The 19,352-nt window shown below is 38.3% G+C and overlaps 1 protein-coding gene across 2 annotated transcripts in view; it reads right to left on the bottom strand.

Annotated features, from left to right (window-relative positions):
* The window catches only part of mpp7a (MAGUK p55 scaffold protein 7a), a 141,678-nt gene that overhangs the window by 84,381 nt on the left and 37,945 nt on the right, over positions 1-19,352 (bottom strand). For both annotated transcript variants that reach the window (XM_058793296.1, XM_058793297.1), the window contains exon 2: positions 5,159-5,318. In XM_058793296.1, the coding sequence (XP_058649279.1) occupies positions 5,159-5,195 (37 nt within the window). In that variant the 5' untranslated portion in view covers positions 5,196-5,318. The remainder of the gene's footprint in view (positions 1-5,158; positions 5,319-19,352) is intronic.

Here is a 19,352-nt window from a genome sequence, read left to right as displayed (position 1 = left end):
CCGCAAGGTTTAATTTGAATTTGTCTGTGCATGTTTTTTTTTTTCTCCCAACGATTGTGTGCCCAATCTTCTCTTCCGTGTCAGAATTTGTTCACAAGGGTACCACGATGCATGAATGAATGCTTGAATGAATTAATGCATGCATGAATGGATGAATGAAGGCATAAATGAATGAATGGATGTATTTATATAGTGCTTTGTGTATTGCTGTACTCCCAAATCACTTCACAATTATGTGGGGGGGGTCTCCTCAACCACCACCAGTGGGCAGCATCCACCTGGATGATGTGACGGCAGTCACAGTACAACGGTGCCAGTGCGCTCACCACACACCAGCTACAGGTGGAGAGGAGAGAGAGATAGAGCCAAATAAATGGATGGGGATTATTATTAGGAGGCCATGATTGACAAGGAACAGTGAAGGAAATTTGGCCAGGACACCAGGGTAACACCCCTACTCTTTACAAGAAAGGATTTTTAATGACCACAGAGAGTCAGGACCTCGGTTTAACATCTCATCAGAAAGACATTCTTCTCTTTGCAAACAAGTCACAGGCATGCAGGTTAAATGTCAGAACACCGGCTCCTGCATCAGTACTCATGTGAACACGCGTCAAAGACTGACATCGAATCAAGTCATTATTTGTGTTTTCTTTGTGCACAAAAAGTATTTTCGTAGCTTCATAAAATTACAGTTGAACCGCTGATGTCACATGGACTATTTTAACGATGCCCTAGTTTTCTGGCCCTTGAACATGCCAGTTGCGTTGCAGTCTAAGCAGGGTCAGAAAGCACTTGTGTTTCATCAAAATATCTTAATTTGTGTTCCGAAGTAAATAATGACAGAATTTTTATTTTTAGGTGAACCATCCCTTTAAAATCAAAATCACCATTGGTGATGGACATTTATATGTGGCAATATACTAAAGACCGTGTAAACAGGCTTTCATAAACTTTATCTGCACTACCATTCAAAACTTTGGGCTCAGTAAGGTTTTATGTTTTTGAAAACATCTCCTACGCTCACCAAGATGGCATTTATTTGATTTTTAAAAAAATACAGTAAAACCAGAATATTGTAAAATTACAATTTAAAATAGCATTTTTATTTTAATGCATTTTAAAATTCCATTTATTCCTTTGATGGCTAATCTGAATTTTCAGCAGCCATCACTCTAGTCTCCAGTTACACATGATCCTTCAGAAATTATGCTGATTTGGTGCTCAACTCACGCAATATTATAAATGTCTTAACTGGCGTGTTTGCTCAATTTAATGCATCCTTGCTGCATAGAACAAAATATTTATTTTGAATGACAAAGCATATTGTGCAATTCTGTTCATTTGGTTCCTAAAATCCTAAGTCAGTCATTCCGGGGTCTTTTTTTCTCATTTCGGAGCCATGAAGTGCTTGTCAACATGTGGACACTTTTTTGCTTTTTTTCTGATCTAGCTGCACAGTAGCCAAGGTCGAACAATCCCTCAACACGAGCATCTCTGGAGCCCAGAATATCTGTTATTTTACTGCGATTAGACAGAACAGGAGGGAATGTGATCCTGAAGCAGCCATCTGAACACCTGTAGAAAAGATTTGGTCCAATCACACACTGATTCCTTGTGACAGTACACATTTCATGTCTATATCAGAGCTCAATCATAGCAGAAAAACAGAGGACTACAACTGACAAGTCTGAATTTAAAGTTGGGTTTTTGAAACTATAGCTATTACACTGAAGAAGGGACAGGTTCCATATGTGGCCAAAATATCACATGACACTGGCCTCTTTTGACTAGGGCTAATATGTCTGTACTGTAAGTACTGTGATAAAGACTTCTGCATACCTACGAAAATAAAGTTTTTGTTGCAGCAGTGTATAAATATGTTGAGACGCTTTTTACATTACAGCAACCAATATACCAGATATTCAGATCCGTATGCATTCTCCTCGTCAACATCGACAGATATCTTTATCCTCTGAAAATAGACATATACAAATAAATGAAATTCCTTGTCCTTCTGCTTTTCTCCCTCTCCTTTCTCCTGCATTTGGTAAAATGAAGTGGAAATTTTCATTCTGATGTAATTGGAAACAGGGAGCTATTCCAGTGGCAACAAATCCTTGTGTTACAGTTCTGTATCCCTGTGGCAGTAGAGAGAGAGAGAAAGAGGAAAGATGGAAAAGAGGAGGATAAATGGCTGGAAATCGATAAAGTGCTCCCAAAGCGCATGCTGCTGCCGCTACTAACGTTCCTCTCTCCCTCCCTCTCTTTCGTTCTGTCCTCTGCTCCCAGATGCTCTGCATTCTTGACATCAGAATGGAAAAATTTACTGTTAGCCGAGAAGAAATTTAATATGGCCATTCCTGTCATATCCCTCATTGCAGCCATATTCTGCTGAAGCCATAAGAGAGACTCAGCACCTGAACGATAAGCAATATGGAGCTTAATATGGATCTCGTTATGCACAATAGCATCATTACACCATACACTTGTTTCTGAACAGGACTTATGGAAATAAGCGTATCCACTCACACTAATCAAAAAACAATTCCAGTTTCAAGTAGAATACCTGCACAGATAGCTTCATGCATAAAACCTGTCACACATCAATTCATCTTCATTAGAGGAGGCTGATCTGCTAAGAACTTCTGTCCTAAAAATTTCCCACGTGTCCCTTTTTGTCTCTCTCGAGCCTACATGGCGCTCTTCTCTTTTTAGTGACGCCTTGGGGAGCGTTATCATAATTGGACGAGCAGGCCAGCCCAGAATAACACAGTAAAACTTCATATGGCTCATAAAAACCTGGTAGGGGGCTATGATGCTCCAATCAAAGGGCAGATTCAAAGTGATCAGGCTAACAGACTGTGGGGAAGGCAGGTGGGAGTGCAGCTCTGAGGACCAAACTGCTCACTGAATGAACTTTCCTTTCACTGCGGCAGAACTGAGAGAGAAAACAATGACAACTGACCCGTCTGAACAATCACTCCTGCTTCTGAAAATAATAAATTAAATGACATTATATAAAAATAATATATAAGTGATAAAAATGAATGAATAAAAATCAAATTTAGAAAAATAAATACAAACTCATTTTAAATTGATTCATTCATTTTAAATGCATGTCTGTTTGTTTTAAATATCTCAAATAAATAAATATTTAAAATTAAAATAACAAACAATACAAAATAAATGTAATAAAGTTACAACACATTATACAAATAAATGCAAAATCTATAAAAACATGACTGCAAAGGTTTTTTTTTTTTATGGGTATGAGCGTATAACTGCAGACTGTGAGTTGAAGTGCACAGGATGATTGAGTTTGCAGTTGATGCAAGAGGAATTACAGTAATTTATCATATGACATCAACACCAGATTCTCATTCTCTCACATACACATTTTACAGGTAGTGGGTGGATGGGTCTGTCAGCCCAAGGACACCCAAAGGTAGTGAAATCAAATGCAACCAGGAAGCAAAACACCCACACAAAAAAACAGGATACATATGATGGGGTAAAAGAACAGCATTTTGTGTCCATACAGAGGAACGAGAACAGAACAGACACTGTGTGATGGAGAGTTTCAATGAGAGAGAACCAGAACAGAATAAAAAGTAAATAAAAATCCAGACCCAGAGGAGCCAGAAACAAGCTAATAACTTAGTGGCAATCATCCTTGATCAATTTATAGTGGGCTTTGGTGATTAAATCACAATTTCCTGCCTTATGAATGAAACATTAGTGTGCAAGTGTGTGTGTGTGTGTGTGTGTGTGTGTGTGTGTGTGTGTGTGTGTGTGTGTGTGTGTGAGAGAGAGAGAGAGAGAGAGAGAATACTGTGCAAGTCATGCCAATAAAATTCAGTTCAAATGAGCTGAGAGGGAGAGGGGGAGAATCCCTTATCTTATTTTATTTTTTTATTTCCAGTTTATATACTTACATTAGTAATTTATTTTGCACTACATACTTAATACTTTTATATATTATTATAATTATTAATTATTCTTTTTCTTTCTGTTAGTCCATGTGCGCACTATTTGTAAGCAGCCCAGCTGCAATTGCTTTGGCAATACAAATGTATAGTTTTTGTCATGCCAATAAAGCACACTCGAATTGAATAGAATAGAATAGAGAGAGGGTTATGTCAGGTGTCCAACAACAGCATAGTAGCCAATAACACATCAAGAGCAGTGGCATAATGTTCTGGGCACAAGAGCCCTTGCGCACATCTTGACATGAAGTATGTAATGGTTCAAATCTATCAGATCCACAGTGGCTTACTTGGGCTTTCAAAGTGTTCATTAAAAACCTGTTGGGCATCGTGCACAGCAGACGTAACCTAACCATACCAAATGTCTCCCAGCAACCTTGTGCTCGTCCATCAGACTTTTATACCCCAACTAGGCATTAGTTTCTAATGGATTATATTCACTTGGCAATCCCTTCTTTATTAAGGAAATGAGACAGTGAAAAAAGAAAAGAGAGACAAAGTGTGCATCTAAGTTACAAAATATATAGCAGTATGGTCTCCAAAAACCAAAAACACAAATTGGGGTCAGGTTTTTTTTTTTTGGGAGGAACTACTTTTATTCAGCAAGGACGGATTAAATTGATCAAAAGTGACAGAAAAGACATTTATGAATGCTACAAAAGATTTTCAGTTCATACAAATTCTGTTCTTGTGAATTTTCCATTTAAAGACTCTTTAAAACATTATCAGTTTCCAAAAAATATTAAGCAGCACAACTGTTTTCAACATTGTTAATAATTACTAAATGTTTCTTGTGCACCAAATCAGCATATTAGAATGATTTGAGAAACATATGGCACTGAAGACTGGAGTAATGGCTGCTGAAAATTCAGCTGTCATCACAGGAATAAATTACATTTTAAAATATATATTCAAATAGAAAACAGTTATTTTCAATTGTAATATTTCGCAATATTAGCATTTTTACTGTATTTTTGATCAAATAAATACAGTCTTGATAAGCATAAGAGGTTTCTTCTAAAAATATTTAAAAACAAATAAAATTTTTCACGAAGAGTTGAAATACATTAGATGCGTGACTGAAGACACAATTTTACACTTATTAAATCATAAGCTATCATTTGGCCCTAACTGCCGTACAATGAGGTATGAGGTGTAGGATGAGGTACCTATCTCACTGCCGGTTCTGGTGGAGAGGGCTGGCATGGTGACTGGCAAATCTGCTTCCTTTCAACTTCACAACGTTACTACAAAAATCCAGCAGCGTCGGGGCTCGCCGACTCGACCCCAGGAAGAGTCTGCAAATCCTTGGTTATGTCATTGGCAAATCTATAAAAGATAATAAAAAGACATTTATTAAATGATAACATATGACCAGGCTATATTAAAATACAGAGGTTTCATTTAAGAATGCATGTACAAATAAAAAGGTTTAAACAAGACAAGCCCTTCAAACCAAGCTTATGCTGTAATATCTGTGATATATAATGAGATCAAAGATGGAAGATGTGAGGCAAAGGAACCGAGGAAGCAGAAAAGACAGATGCATTAGCCCCAAATGTTCCTGAAATCAATTCCAAATTCTGCTTTTTCCGTCCAGGGGCCCTGTGCCTGCCCTGATCCGTGCTGCGGCACCAAAAGCACCTGAAACCTTTATGTCACCCCAAAGACCTGTAACCAGTGGCCCGAAAGAACAAATGAAAAACTGAGAGATGGAAAGAGGAAGGTGGGGGCAACCATACTTGCTCTGCCTCTATATAGATCACACAGTATCAGGTTTGTGGAACAAGAAACCGTATGGAGAGGAGAGAATAAAAAAATAAAAATAAAAAAACACCTGATCGCAATGAACAGTATGCTGGGGATTCAATCTTATGCTGCTATGCGATAATCATAAAGCGCACTGCTGCCATCTAGTGGTGACATTACAGCTAATTACAGTTTACAAAGTGCAGACATCAGGTGGATCTGCAATTTGAACCAAAAAGGACAGAAGAGGAGAATTGAGCATAGAGACTTGTTTAACAGGTAAAGTGATTTTACACAAATTAAAAAAAAAAAACCACAGACATGCTCTCCAGAAAACTGGCAAGTGCACTGTAGAGATCAGAAGCTACACACATCACAAGTCCCCGCAAGATCAGAGAGAGTTCAGAGAGACAATACACAAAAAAACAAAAACTTGAGGTCAGTTTGATACATTTCCCTCTCTATTGTTTATTACATTATCCTTCACTCTCTATTTCCTCTGCAGACCCTTCTCTGTCAATCTCTGTCTCCCTGCACTCTTGTAACTCCTGCCTGCGACTGGCTCATGGCAGTCGTGCTGTCATTAAACGCATGGCGTGTCATTGGTTTGCACATGCTGTTTTAAGAGCACAAGCGCCTCGCTATTCCAATGTGCACAAGTGTGTTTATATGTCTGTAAACTTCATACAGCGAGAGAAAAAAAAAAAAAAAAAAAAAAGTTTAGTATTCCAGTCAATAAAACACTTGGACTAATATTAATGCCGTGCTGCTTCTGACAGAATAAGCAAACCACTAACACACTTTTGTACTTGTACACAAGTCAAGGGCAAGGTGAGGATGAGGGGACTTGTTATCACAAAGTAGGAACTACATCAAGCTATTACGTTCAATATATATTAACAATATATTTTTATTTTAAAGAAATTTTCCAAGTTCAAGTTATCCTGTAACAATAGCAATTGCCCCAATGAAAAAATACACAACTTGCAGTAAAATAAATGAATAAATAAATAAATAATTAATAGTATAACACTTACACTGGACGTAAATTTCAAAGATTTTAAAGCAGAAATGTGAAAATATGGGAGTATGTGAGTATTATGAGTATGTGTGAGTGTTATTTACAGTTTAGTGTTTATGGCACTGCACTGTCACAGACACAGAAAAGGTTAACATGCATCTTGTGGCTGTACTATTAAAAAAGTTTACAGACTAGACCCAAATCCAAAACAGTACCCCTGTTCTGAGTTAAAAAAAAATTTTTATTTTAAAATAAATAAAGTCTATTTATTTTTTTGTGGCAAACAAGATTATGCCAAAAATGCTTTCAATTGAGCTTAACTTGTATTGAACCCAGAGCATCAGTAGGTGCGTTTACATGGAGCATTGTAATCGGTTTAAAAGTCCAATCCGAATGAAAATGCTCCATATAAACACCTCAATCGGAATAAAAATGCCCAAACCGAATGAAATTGTAATCGGTTTGAGAGGGGTGGGATAAACCTTTCTATAAACCGAACAAAATTAAAATCCTGCCATGTAAACACTTTAAACCGATTACTTTGCGTCTACGTCATCACGTCCAGAGGTCGGGTCGTCAGAACGTGATGATGTCGGCAACGGTACATTCTGTGATTTGGGGACACCGACACTACAGTAGAGACTGGGTAATAGTGGAGGTATGAAGTTAAAATTTCCATTATACAGTTAAAAACACATTAGAAAGGAGAACGCTTGCTGTGTGACGGACTATCTGCTCTCATGTCCGGAGTGAAAAACGGATCTGAAATGAAGCGCAATTTTCTGCTTTTCAGCTTAGAAACAACACAGCTGATAGTGAAAGTAGCTCAATGAAAATAAACAACTTGACCAAAAGTTGCCTTTGTCATTTGTATTTGTATAGATGACAGATTCATAATTTCCGATCTGCTTGAATTTATACGTGCTCACGCCACGAATATTGTACGAAACACGATTGTGATAAAGCAATGCTCCTTTGATTCATTGTTCAGCAACTCTTGGTAAGAAATCGTGTATTTGTTCCATTTAAGTACAGTACAACTTTGTAGTATCAGAATACAATTAATCTCAGCTGCATTACATAGGGACAAATGATTTCTATGATCGCGTTCTGATCATATGACTGAGCGCTCGAATGAACGCAAGGGATTCAAATATTAACCGTTTATTCTAAGCAAGTGCAAACAGATATTAAAAATATTAACGTAAATATGGGCGTTTTTTCCTCTGGTGACTTGTTTTTGTTGTCACTGTAGGCTATTAGCATATCCTAAAATCGAAAGCACAGGCACATGTAAACACCATATCGGATTAGATAACGTCTCATGTAAACAGTTCATCGAATCTTTCAATCGGAATGATTTTAATCGGAATGACAAAAAAGTGTACATGTAAACGCACCTAATGTGTTATACATATGGCAAGAGAGAAATTGTCATTTTGCCTTTAAGCTACTTTTATTACTGGCATGTAGCTGTGCAGCCATTCCCCACAGAACACAAGAGAAGTGTCAGGACTTTTTACATTTTATACAAAAAAATTAGAGTAATTATTTTAGGTAATTGATATGGGCTCTAATATACTTGAGCATCACTGCTTCAAAGAGAATACGTGAATCACTAAATCAAGGGCACCAGGAGATCACTGAATCATCTGCAGGTGCATTAAGAGTCTTATAGATCAGTAAATCAAGAGAATTACAGCATTTATGTTGGACTGAATGAGCCTCTAAAGCTCTAAAGATGATGTACTGGAAAAATGAATTATGACGAAGGGCTACTGGAAACGTGTGCAACGTCAGTGCTGTAATAAGAGCAGGTAAAGGCTAAATTCAGCTGTGCTGACTCATTGGTTGCATTTTTACTGCTGAAATGGCATTTGAATAGACCCATATATTGTGTATATTCTGCATTTTGTGGTATGTATATTTAGAACTTAAACCTTGTTTTTTATGTTTTTCACACACAACCTTTCTCACTGTTTATCTCATGCTCACACACATCAGGTTTGCTGCAATGAAGGTCATAAAGGCCTAGTAGAACTTTATCCATAAAACACACATACCTGTTTTATATGGAAAACTACAAAACGCTTCCCTGACTTCATACAATGAACAATTGGGAACACAAATTGCCACGTGCCAGTAATGCATCATAAGGCACTCTGACTGTGAGTGTGTCTGCTAAAACAATAATAAAATGAAGTCACTTGGATGGGAGCTTATCTGTCGCTATGTTGGGCTCAAGGGGTCAGTAGTTGGCTGGTTAGAATCAGCAGTTATCCCCTGCTGGAAGTTCTTACACCATTATGCTGGCAAACAGCATATTTAACTACTGACTTATCAAAACAAGTATGAGTGTATTCCGTATATAATAGTATATACACTGAACAAAATTATAAACGCAACACTTTTGTTTTTGCCCCCATTTTTCATGAGCTGAATGCAAAGATCTACAGTGGGTACGGAAAGTATTCAGACCCCCTTAAATTTTTCACTCTTTGTTATATTGCAGCCATTTGCTAAATTCATTTAAGTTCTTTTCCCCCTCAATGTACACACAGCACCCCATATTGACAGAAAAACACAGAATTGTTGACATTTTTGCAGATTTATTAAAAAACTAAAACTGAAATATCACATGGTCCTAAGTATTCAGACCCTTTGCTGTGACACTCATATTTAACTCAGGTGCTGTCCATTTCTTCTGATCATCCTTGAGATGGTTCTACACCTTCATTTGAGTCCAGCTGTGTTTGATTATACTGATTGGACTTGATTAGGAAAGCCACACACCTGTCTATATAAGACCTTACAGCTCACAGTGCATGTCAGAGCAAATGAGAATCATGAGGTCAAAGGAACTGCCTGAAGAGCTCAGAGACAGAATTGTGGCAAGGCACAGATCTGGCCAAGGTTACAAAAAAAAATTTCTGCTGCACTTAAGGTTCCTGGCCTCCATAATCCTTAAATGGAAGACGTTTGGGACGACCAGGACCCTTCCTAGAGCTGGCCGTCCGGCCAAACTGAGCTATCAGGGGAGAAGAGCCTTGGTGAGAGAGGTAAAGAAGAACCCAAAGATCACTGTGGCTGAGCTCCAGAGATGCAGTCGGGAGATGGGAGAAAGTTGTAGAACGTCAACCATCACTGCAGCCCTCCACCAGTCGGGGCTTTATGGCAGAGTGGCCCGACAGAAGCCTCTCCTCAGTGCAAGACACATGAAAGCCTGCATGGAGTTTGCTAAAAAACACCTGAATAAGATTCTCTGGTCTGATGAGACCAAGATAGAACTTTTTGGCCTCAATTCTAAGCTGTATGTGTGGAGAAAACCAGGCACTGCTCATCACCTGTCCAATACAGTCCCAACAGTGAAGCATGGTGGTGGCAGCATCATGCTGTGGGGGTGTTTTTCAGCTGCAGGGACAGGACGACTGGTTGCAATCGAGGGAAAGATGAATGCGGCCAAGTACAGGGATATCCTGGACGAAAACCTTCTCCAGAGTGCTCAGGACCTCAGACTGGGCTGAGGGTTTACCTTCCAACAAGACAATGACCCTAAGCACACAGCTAAAATAACGAAGGAGTGGCTTCACAACAACTCCGTGACTGTTCTTGAATGGCCCAGCCAGAGCCCTGACTTAAACCCAATTGAGCATCTCTGGAGAGACCTAAAATTGGCTGTCCACCAACTGGCTGTTTACCATCCAACCTGACAGAACTGGAGAGGATCTGCAAGGAGGAATGGCAGAGGATCCCCAAATCCAGGTGTGAAAAACTTGTTGCATCTTTCCCAAAAAGACTCATGGCTGTATTAGATCAAAAGGGTGCTTCTACTAAATACTGAGCAAAGGGTCTGAATACTTAGGACCATGTGATATTTCAGTTTTTCTTTTTTAATAAATCTGCAAAAATGTCAACAATTCTGTGTTTTTCTGTCAATATGGGGTGCTGTGTGTACATTAATGAGGAAAAAAAATTAACTTAAATGATTTTAGCAAATGGCTGCAATATAACAGAGTGAAAAATTTAAGGGGGTCTGAATACTTTCCGTACCCACTGTAAGACTTTTTCTATGTACACAAAAGGCCTATTTCTCTCAAATACTTGTTTGGGATGCTCTGGATCGGCGTATACAACAGCGTGTACCAGTTCCTGCCGATATCCAACAACTTCACACAGCCATTGAAGAGGAGTGGACCAACATTCCACAGGCCACAATCAACTCTATGTGAAGGAGATGTCTTGCACTGCGTGAGGCAAATGGTGGTCACACCAGATACGGACTGGTTTTCGGACCCCTCCGATACAGTAAAACTGCACATTTTAGAGTGGCCTTTTATTGTGGCCAGCCTAAGGCACACCTGTGCAATAATCATGCTGTCTAATCAGCATCTTGATATGCCACACCTGTGAGGTGGATGCAGTATCTCGGCAAAGGAGAAGTGCTCACTAAAGGGGCTTTCACATTGCACGATTTCACAATAGGAAGAATCGCCGACAACTCTGTCTGATCCGCAAACTACGTTTCACAACAAAACACACGCGAGAAGTGATAAGGAAATAACGCGAGAACCTGCGTCAGCCCGTTGTTCTCGAGCTAGACTGGAAGTATTAAAACAATATAGCCCGCAAATGGTCTGTGTGCTGATTTCCAGCTACAAAAACAAAAACAGATTATGCAGGAGGGAGATGCAGGGAACAGGGATTGTGTTCTGCAAAGAGTGGTAAATAATAATTTTGCAGTAACTGTTATGCTGATGTTGCGGCTGGTCAAGCGTTTGTGCTTGTTTCTGTATGATATAATTGTACAAATTAAAATACTGATATGATAACTCCACACGGAACTTCCCTCTGCCCTGTATCTTTGTCTCTCATTGGCTGAAGGTCATAGTGATGTAGTTTTCAGTCAGAAATCATTGCACACAGCGTGATGACAGATATGCCAAATATTTCACGGGTGTCGGCGATTCCCTCAGATCGCGTCTTTGGTAATTCACACTGCGCGATTGTCACTCGCGTGAACGAGCTCCGATTTGCCTCCGATTTCGGGCATTTGTCGGCGATTTAATCAAAACCTGTTGGCGAGTGAAAAATCGGGCCAAAATCGTGCAGTGTGAACTCGGCATAACACAGATTTAGACAGATTTGTGAACAATATTTGAGAGAAATAGGCCTTGTGTGTACATAGAAAAAGGCTTAGATCTTTGAGTTCAGCTCATGAAAAATGGGGGTAAAAACAAAAGTGTTGCATTTATAATTTTGTTCAGTGTAAATCGGAAAAAACATCAAGTGGATGTATAAACAGTTAGTTTTTTTTGTAGATTTTAACAGTGTGAAACAGACTTGTATCTTTGCTTGTCTGCTGCAGTGGGTTCATTTGAATGAGGTCGAGGTTTGTCTGGTTAGCATGGCCCTATTAGCCATCTTTCTCATCTTTATTATTAGGCATCTTTCTCTATTGCAGGCTGTTTACAATTAGCTATCTATTCTGAAATACACCTCTACAGTACAGTAAAAAGTTGCACCTGCTCCTAACAATGTTTTGAGAACGTCAAAAAGCCACAGTTTTTACACTCTTCTGGGTGGTTTAATTATAGCTCTCTTTGAATATGAAGTGAAAATAGGAGAAAGTGCATTAACATCAAAAAATGTAACATCAGCTTTGTTTCTAAATCTGCTTTCATACATTAATTCAGTCTGCACATGCTGCATGTATCAGCTCACAACTTAACACCTGCCTACTGACAACACACACACACACACACACACACCCACCCACGCATACACACCCACATACCTGAACAACAAGAATAACGTGTTTCTACAAGTGGGTTTTTTTTTTTTTTCAGTCGCAACAATCTGATAAGAGCAAAAGATAGGGGGGAAAAAAATAATTAAAAAATTAAAAAATTGAAAATTAGTGAATCATTTTCAGCACAGCAATGCAATTATTTTTTTTTTTTAATGAAAATTAAATTTTTAAAAATATGTATACCATAAAATTATAAAGTTTTTTTTATATATAATGTTTTTGTTGTTGTTGTGGAGTGGAGTTTCTGGCAGGGAAATAAAATATATATTTTTAAAATTTAAAATAAAATAATAAAATAAAATAAAACAACCAAAGCAGAAGAAGAATCCTTAACTTCCGAGTCCTATAAAACAAAGATATATGCTTACACATTGTAACCACCAGGTGGAGATATAGCATAAATCTACATTTACAGATCATGCACTCAAACACAAATTGTACCACATAGTTGAAGAGAAGTTAGCATGGGTTCATTAATTTAACAAAACCTTTAAAATGTCATACAAAAAAAAAAAAATACAAATATCAAAACCTCATTCTAGAGAGCATGTACGAATGTGCTGTTTTGTAGCCAAATCAATCACTTTCAAGTTATTCTATAAACAAACACACTGAAGGTCAATCAAAGTCTAAACGAAGAAATGGTTCAATAGTTTCAGCTAGCTCAAAGTTCATTTCTACAAGGCCTGTGCACATGGTTAGGTGTGTGCACGAGAGAGAGAGAGAGAGAGAGAGAGTGAGTGTGTGAGAGTGTGAGATCAAAGGTGCATGTGAGATTTGGAGCATTGTAAGAGTCATTAAGGTGATGATTGGGGGTGTTTGTGTGAGAACAACAGCCCCATTCCTTCAATGAGAGTTGGGTTGAATATCGTGTGTGACCGTCTCTATGGGCCCTCAGAGGCTGTGTGGAGTCATTAGGAGATGAATGATTTATTTAGGGCTCTTTTTGGAGGACAGCTTCCAGAGGCACTCTGCCACCCCACCACACATCAGCGCTTACTCTATTCATTCAATTTGGATTGGCACAGACACACAGACGGTACACCACATGTGAATGAAAGCTTGAAGCACACACCGTTGTTGGGAGAGTTACAATAACATTAAAAGAGAAGCAGTGACCCACGTGATTGAGCACATTTGACTTGAGGGAATCAGCTACTTTGGCTGATTATTAAAACACTCCACACTACCTCATCTGATTATCACCACAAGCATGCTGTGTAATGATTTGGAAAAAGGTGGCATGCAGGTGGAAAGCATGTTACAACACCGCTGTTGACACGTTTTTTTGTTTTGTTTTTTTGGCAAAAGGGCAAAAGTTTGGGGTCAATAAGGTTTTTTGTTGTTTTTAAAATTTAAATTGAATTTTTGAAAGATGTCTCATCCACAATATGGCAGTGTTTAAGCCCAATTCAGACTACACGATTTTAGCCCAATTTTGACACAATCTGCATGACGTGGGGGGTGTCATGGGGATTCGTAAGCGTCGGGATGCAAGATTCAATCCTTCATCTTGTGTACTGTGTCATAGTGGACGACAACCGATGTGACACTTCACTGTGTCAACACAGACTAGCATGTTTAATTTTTTTCCATCCTCTACGATGAGATCTGTCATATCTGTGAGACAGGCCTATAGGAGCAGAGAAGCGCCTTCATACATGCTTTCAAAGAAGCCGAAAGAGAGACAACAGCATCGGTCCTGCTAGGTGGAATTTTACAATGGAGAATTTAAATGTTTGTGGCGCTAATGCAATAATACTCTTGCATTTATGATGTTTCCTCGAGTGACTATTGCAACAGAGTGAAAAAAACCAAAAAAACTTTTATCTCAGTTCTCTTTGACAGTGCATGCTGTCCTCTTCACGCAATCCAGATTTGTGTCCACTGTCAGGTTCGCTTTCTTTTTTGGGCTTTTCTGACAACAAGATGGAGCAAAACACGCTGTTTGCAAGCCATTATTTGCTAACGCTCATGTCTCTTGTCTAGTCCCGCCGTATCGATGCCAGCACACACATCGTTAAAGACAGTAAGTGATGAACAGTCTGGTGGCAACATGTAGTCTGACGCGTTTATCGTTCACAGCACAAGATTTTTGGAGTCAAAAATAGCATAATCCGCCACAGTGACTGCCATAACTGACAAAATTGTTTACTTAATCAAAAAATGAATATCACTTCATCTGTTTATTTTGTATATAACTGGCCATGTACATGCAGTAAAGTGACAACTGCTAAAAACTGCTTCTGTGTCACACATGCTTAAAATCCTCTACTTTTGACCAAAGTAATATTACATCAATTTTTATCTAAACCACCATCAACAAAGACATCGTATTCATGTTTGGAGGACTGCTTTGCAGAGCACACTCTTGATGTGTAGCCATGTCCACTTATTATAGGCAACAATTAAGCATCTTTGGGCTTGTTGTTTGGGCTTGGCTCATAAAGTTCCAAACTCTAGTTTACGGAGTTAATAAAGTAGGCAGGTGCAGATTGATATTTGGTATGTCGCTTAGCCTATTTCCAAGAGAAAGCGTTTGAACTGAAATTAATCAAGGGGTTGTTCTTATTTGCTGTATTTGTTTCTAGCAAATCTGTATCTGTCAAAACTGAGTCAAGACATACCTCAGTTTTACATGAATAAACCTTTTTTTGTTTTTAAATCACAAACTATCACAGGTCAATGTGACTTATGTTTGCAGCATGTCAGTATCTTGCTGTTATAAGGCAGGACATAATTTTGATGGCAGAAACACAGATGGCTGCGACATGTGTGGACGAAACACAAGGGAGCAGCAGGATGGATGGAATTAGTGGGTTTCTACAGCTGTTTTGTGACTAACAGAGCTGCCACACAACTTTTGGACCTTTTATTACTATTAGGATGGATATATGTGACCCTGGACCACAAAACCAGTCTTAAAGGGGTCATCGGATGCGAAATTCAATTTACAAGTTGTTTGAACATAAATGTGTGTTGGAAGTGTGTGTACACATCCATCCTATAATGATAAAAATCCACACAGTGTTTTTTTTTTTTTTTTTTAAATCGCTATTTTAAAAATCCCCTCTCTCAAATCAGGCTGTTCTGAGATTCCTGTCAGAATGACGAAGTTCTGTACAGGTCCCTCCCACGATAGTTGATTAACAAGGCCGTCTTACCTTAGACCCGCCCTGAGTGAGCTGTCATCAGTCCACCATTGTGTCGACTCCGGTGCAGGGGAAGACAAGATGTCCCTGATTAAGCGATTGAGGTGTTTTGTTGTTGGATGTAATAATGAATATAGCAGTCGTCAGTTACTGAGACGCAGAGGATTAAGGTTACTTTCGTTTTGAATGGAATGCGCTGATCTCCGATTTGCCTAAATGCATCTACGTTCGCGCAAATCATTCGTGATCCAGCTTCATCTACAGAAGTAGTGAGTATAACGTTTTTTTTATGAATCTTTACAAATCGCCTTTCCTAAGAATGTGTTAGTTAGCCAGTTTCACGGCTGAAGTTTACAGCGGCTGCTCGTCACTCCACAGAAGAGAGGGGCGGGGTCAGCCGAGCTCATTAGCATTTAAAGCAAAAAAGGTGTTTTTTACACTACCATTGAGAAATTTTAACCAGAGTATGTTATAGACTTTTCATTATGACCCTAAAGAATCATATCAACTTGTGGAAAATGGGCATCCGATGACTCCTTTAAGTCACTGGGGTATATTTGTAGCAATAGCCAAAAATACATTGTATGGGTCAAAATTATTGATTTTTCTTTTATGCCAAAAATCATTAGGATATTAAGTAAAGATCATGTTCCATGAAGATATTTTGTAAATTTCCTACTGTAAATATCAAAACTTAATTGCTAAGAACTTCATTTGGACAACTTTAAAAGGTGATTTTCTCGGGCCGACAATTATTTTAAAAATCACACATTAACAGTTTTTATTATTATTATTTTGAAAGTCCGTTGATCACTGGGCTCTGAATACACATACAGACAAGCAGTGTTGGGCAGTAACTAGTTACTAGTAATTTAGTTACTGTAATAAGATTACTTTTTGCAGTAACTAGTAGTGTAACTAATTACTAATAAGATTTCAGTAATAATATTACAGTTACTTTCCATAAAACAGCTTAGTTACTTAGTTACTTTTGATGTCTCAACCCCGCTGATTTAAAATCTAACAATCAAATAATTCCTAGATTTATTTTCATAATTTTCATGACTCGCACATGCATGTTATGTCCCTGGTGCATCAGGCGAGCTTGGAATATGGAAAAGCTTACATTCAGCAGATAGAAATATTGCATTATATTGATTTTGTCAAGAAAAAAGATGATCTGAACACTGTTGTGTAAGTTGTGGCTTTACTTTACTCTGGCATTACATCCCTCTGATCAGCATGTGGTACATTATATTACTATAATTAAAAGTATGGAAAATTAAAGTTTCTTACCAACTCATGTGATTTGATAAAATTCATAACGAAATTTAATCGCATATGGGTAACGGAAAAATTACTTCAAGCTACACATGACAATTAATGAGATGAATACAACACTTCTACTTGAATGCCACTATCAATCACTACTGAGTGTTTGTAATAACTTCTGACTGCGATCCAACGTGGATTTTGGTCAAATGATGAGGCAGAAATATGTTGTTAGTAACATTCTAGAAGAATTTTATCTGGAAGATACACAGTTACTTCTGTGGGGCGTGAAGAAAACGTAATGTAACTAGTAGTGTAACTAATTACTGGTGCCAGAAAGTAATACGTTAAGTAACAATATTACTTTTGAAAGGAGTAACTAGTAGTGAGTAATATTACATTCTTTGAGTAACTAGCCCAACACTGCAGACAAGTCATGGGTCACAGGAGGGGTGGGATGTTGATCAGTACTGGCTTGGGATGGGTGTCATCACGAGCCTCAACCAATGAGAGCATTTGGGGTGGGCCTAAGACTGCAGCAGCGCTCACATGAAAGGTGCTCCCGATAAAATTATTTAGGTTAAACATCAACATTCACAAACCACTGTTCACTGTTATTTTTAACAAAAGAACGCAATGTGCCCAAAATCATGACTTCATTAGTGGGAAACAGCAAATTTCTGATAGCACGTGAAGACAGCAGAGAAGCGCTCTCGCTCAGCACAGTGGAGTGCATCGTTTTGTTAACTTTGTGGTTTATTATTTTGAGTTGTTTGGAACACTGTGACACACGGCCCACTCACAATATATTGCTTTACAGATCTATCACTTTTGCTGCTCAGGAATGTTCATGCAATCATGCTGAACGTATCAGAAGTTCAGTGCTCCAACACTACGTGTGTCCTGCACCCAAGCCCAACTCAACCGAGCTCTGGCCCACCTCCTCCAACACAGACAGGGACGGCTAAATGAACTGCGCCCGAGCGTGGCACGGAGTGATCACACTAGTCAAACACGCTCGACCACGGTTAATATTGCCTAGTGTGAGTACACCCTTATTCTCCTGCATCCCGCACACGAGTATCTACCCGCCCTCACCCCCATCAAGTGTTCGGTCCCGCAGGTCTCTACTCGGAAGGTGCCTGTTATAATCTTATGATCGAGGCTCTGGACTCTGAGCATAACGTGTCTTTTCTATAAGAAACTATCAAATATTTTCTATAAAAACGTTAATGCCTTGACAGTGGCAAATTGCGTAGCTTTTATATTTAATTTTAATTACATGAATGTTTAAGTTGAGATTTACAAGAAATATTTTAACTGCTACGTAAAAGGACCTTAAAAAAAAAAAAGCACCTTATTTGTTTGAAGTCTTTGCAAACCAAATATTATTGCACTTTTGTTCATATAGCAGTACTTTTAAATGAAAAAAAAAGAAGAAGTACACAATATACTACTTTTGAATTCATTATTGAATTTTGTGCATAATGCAATTAGTTGTGGAAAAATCACGCGATTAAAAATTGTAATCGTTGCCCAGCACTAATAAATAAAAAATATAATTTTTTTATTATTATTATTATTATTATTATTATTATTTTATTTTTTCTTCTCTTTCCTGTGGGTCACCTGGGTACCGCTCACACTTAACGACTATTCAGAAGTAGAGTGTGCATGTCATGTAATTAGTAAATGAAACATGACGTTTGCAGGGATTCTCTTTAACCTCAAGTTAATACTGTGAGCTCAACAGTCATTTCCCATCACACACACACAAGAGCCCTCAGACTAATCCACATGCTAAGCCTCTTAGCATGAAAACAAACAATGGCAGCAGGCCATGTGGAGAACTTTCTCAGGACGAATGTAAGACCCTCTCTCTGATCGATGAGATGATCCATGAGATGAATGAAACATTTTTGAACTCAAGTTCGACACCAAAGTTTGTCTCATTACTTCTCATTTTACTTTTCTCATTGCTTCTTTACAAGTCCTTCTATATTGAATCTCTTATCTTCAGTTCCTGGGTTTTAATAGAGCTGCTGTCCTCAACCAAGGAGGCGGGACTCCGTATGGGGGCCCAGCAAACTTCCGTAGCCACAGGATGGTTTTAAGTATTTGAATTAATAAAATTATTATATTATAATAATCCAACTCTTATCCAAACTAAAATACTAAAAGACAAAAAGTCAGTTTATTTTTTTTACCTTCATAGCCATACTGCAAGCAACAATGCATAATTTTCCTCAGATCACATGAACACTAAACCTGTCTGTGATCAAGTGAATAAAGAAGAATATTCCATGAGAAAGATTGCAATCAATCACTCAGCATGTATTTTTAATCCTTTTTAAGTGGTT

Source organism: Onychostoma macrolepis, chromosome 12 (genome assembly GCF_012432095.1).
Source record: "Onychostoma macrolepis isolate SWU-2019 chromosome 12, ASM1243209v1, whole genome shotgun sequence".
NCBI lineage: Eukaryota > Metazoa > Chordata > Actinopteri > Cypriniformes > Cyprinidae > Onychostoma > Onychostoma macrolepis.
This window is presented reverse-complemented; position numbering and strand designations above follow the sequence as displayed.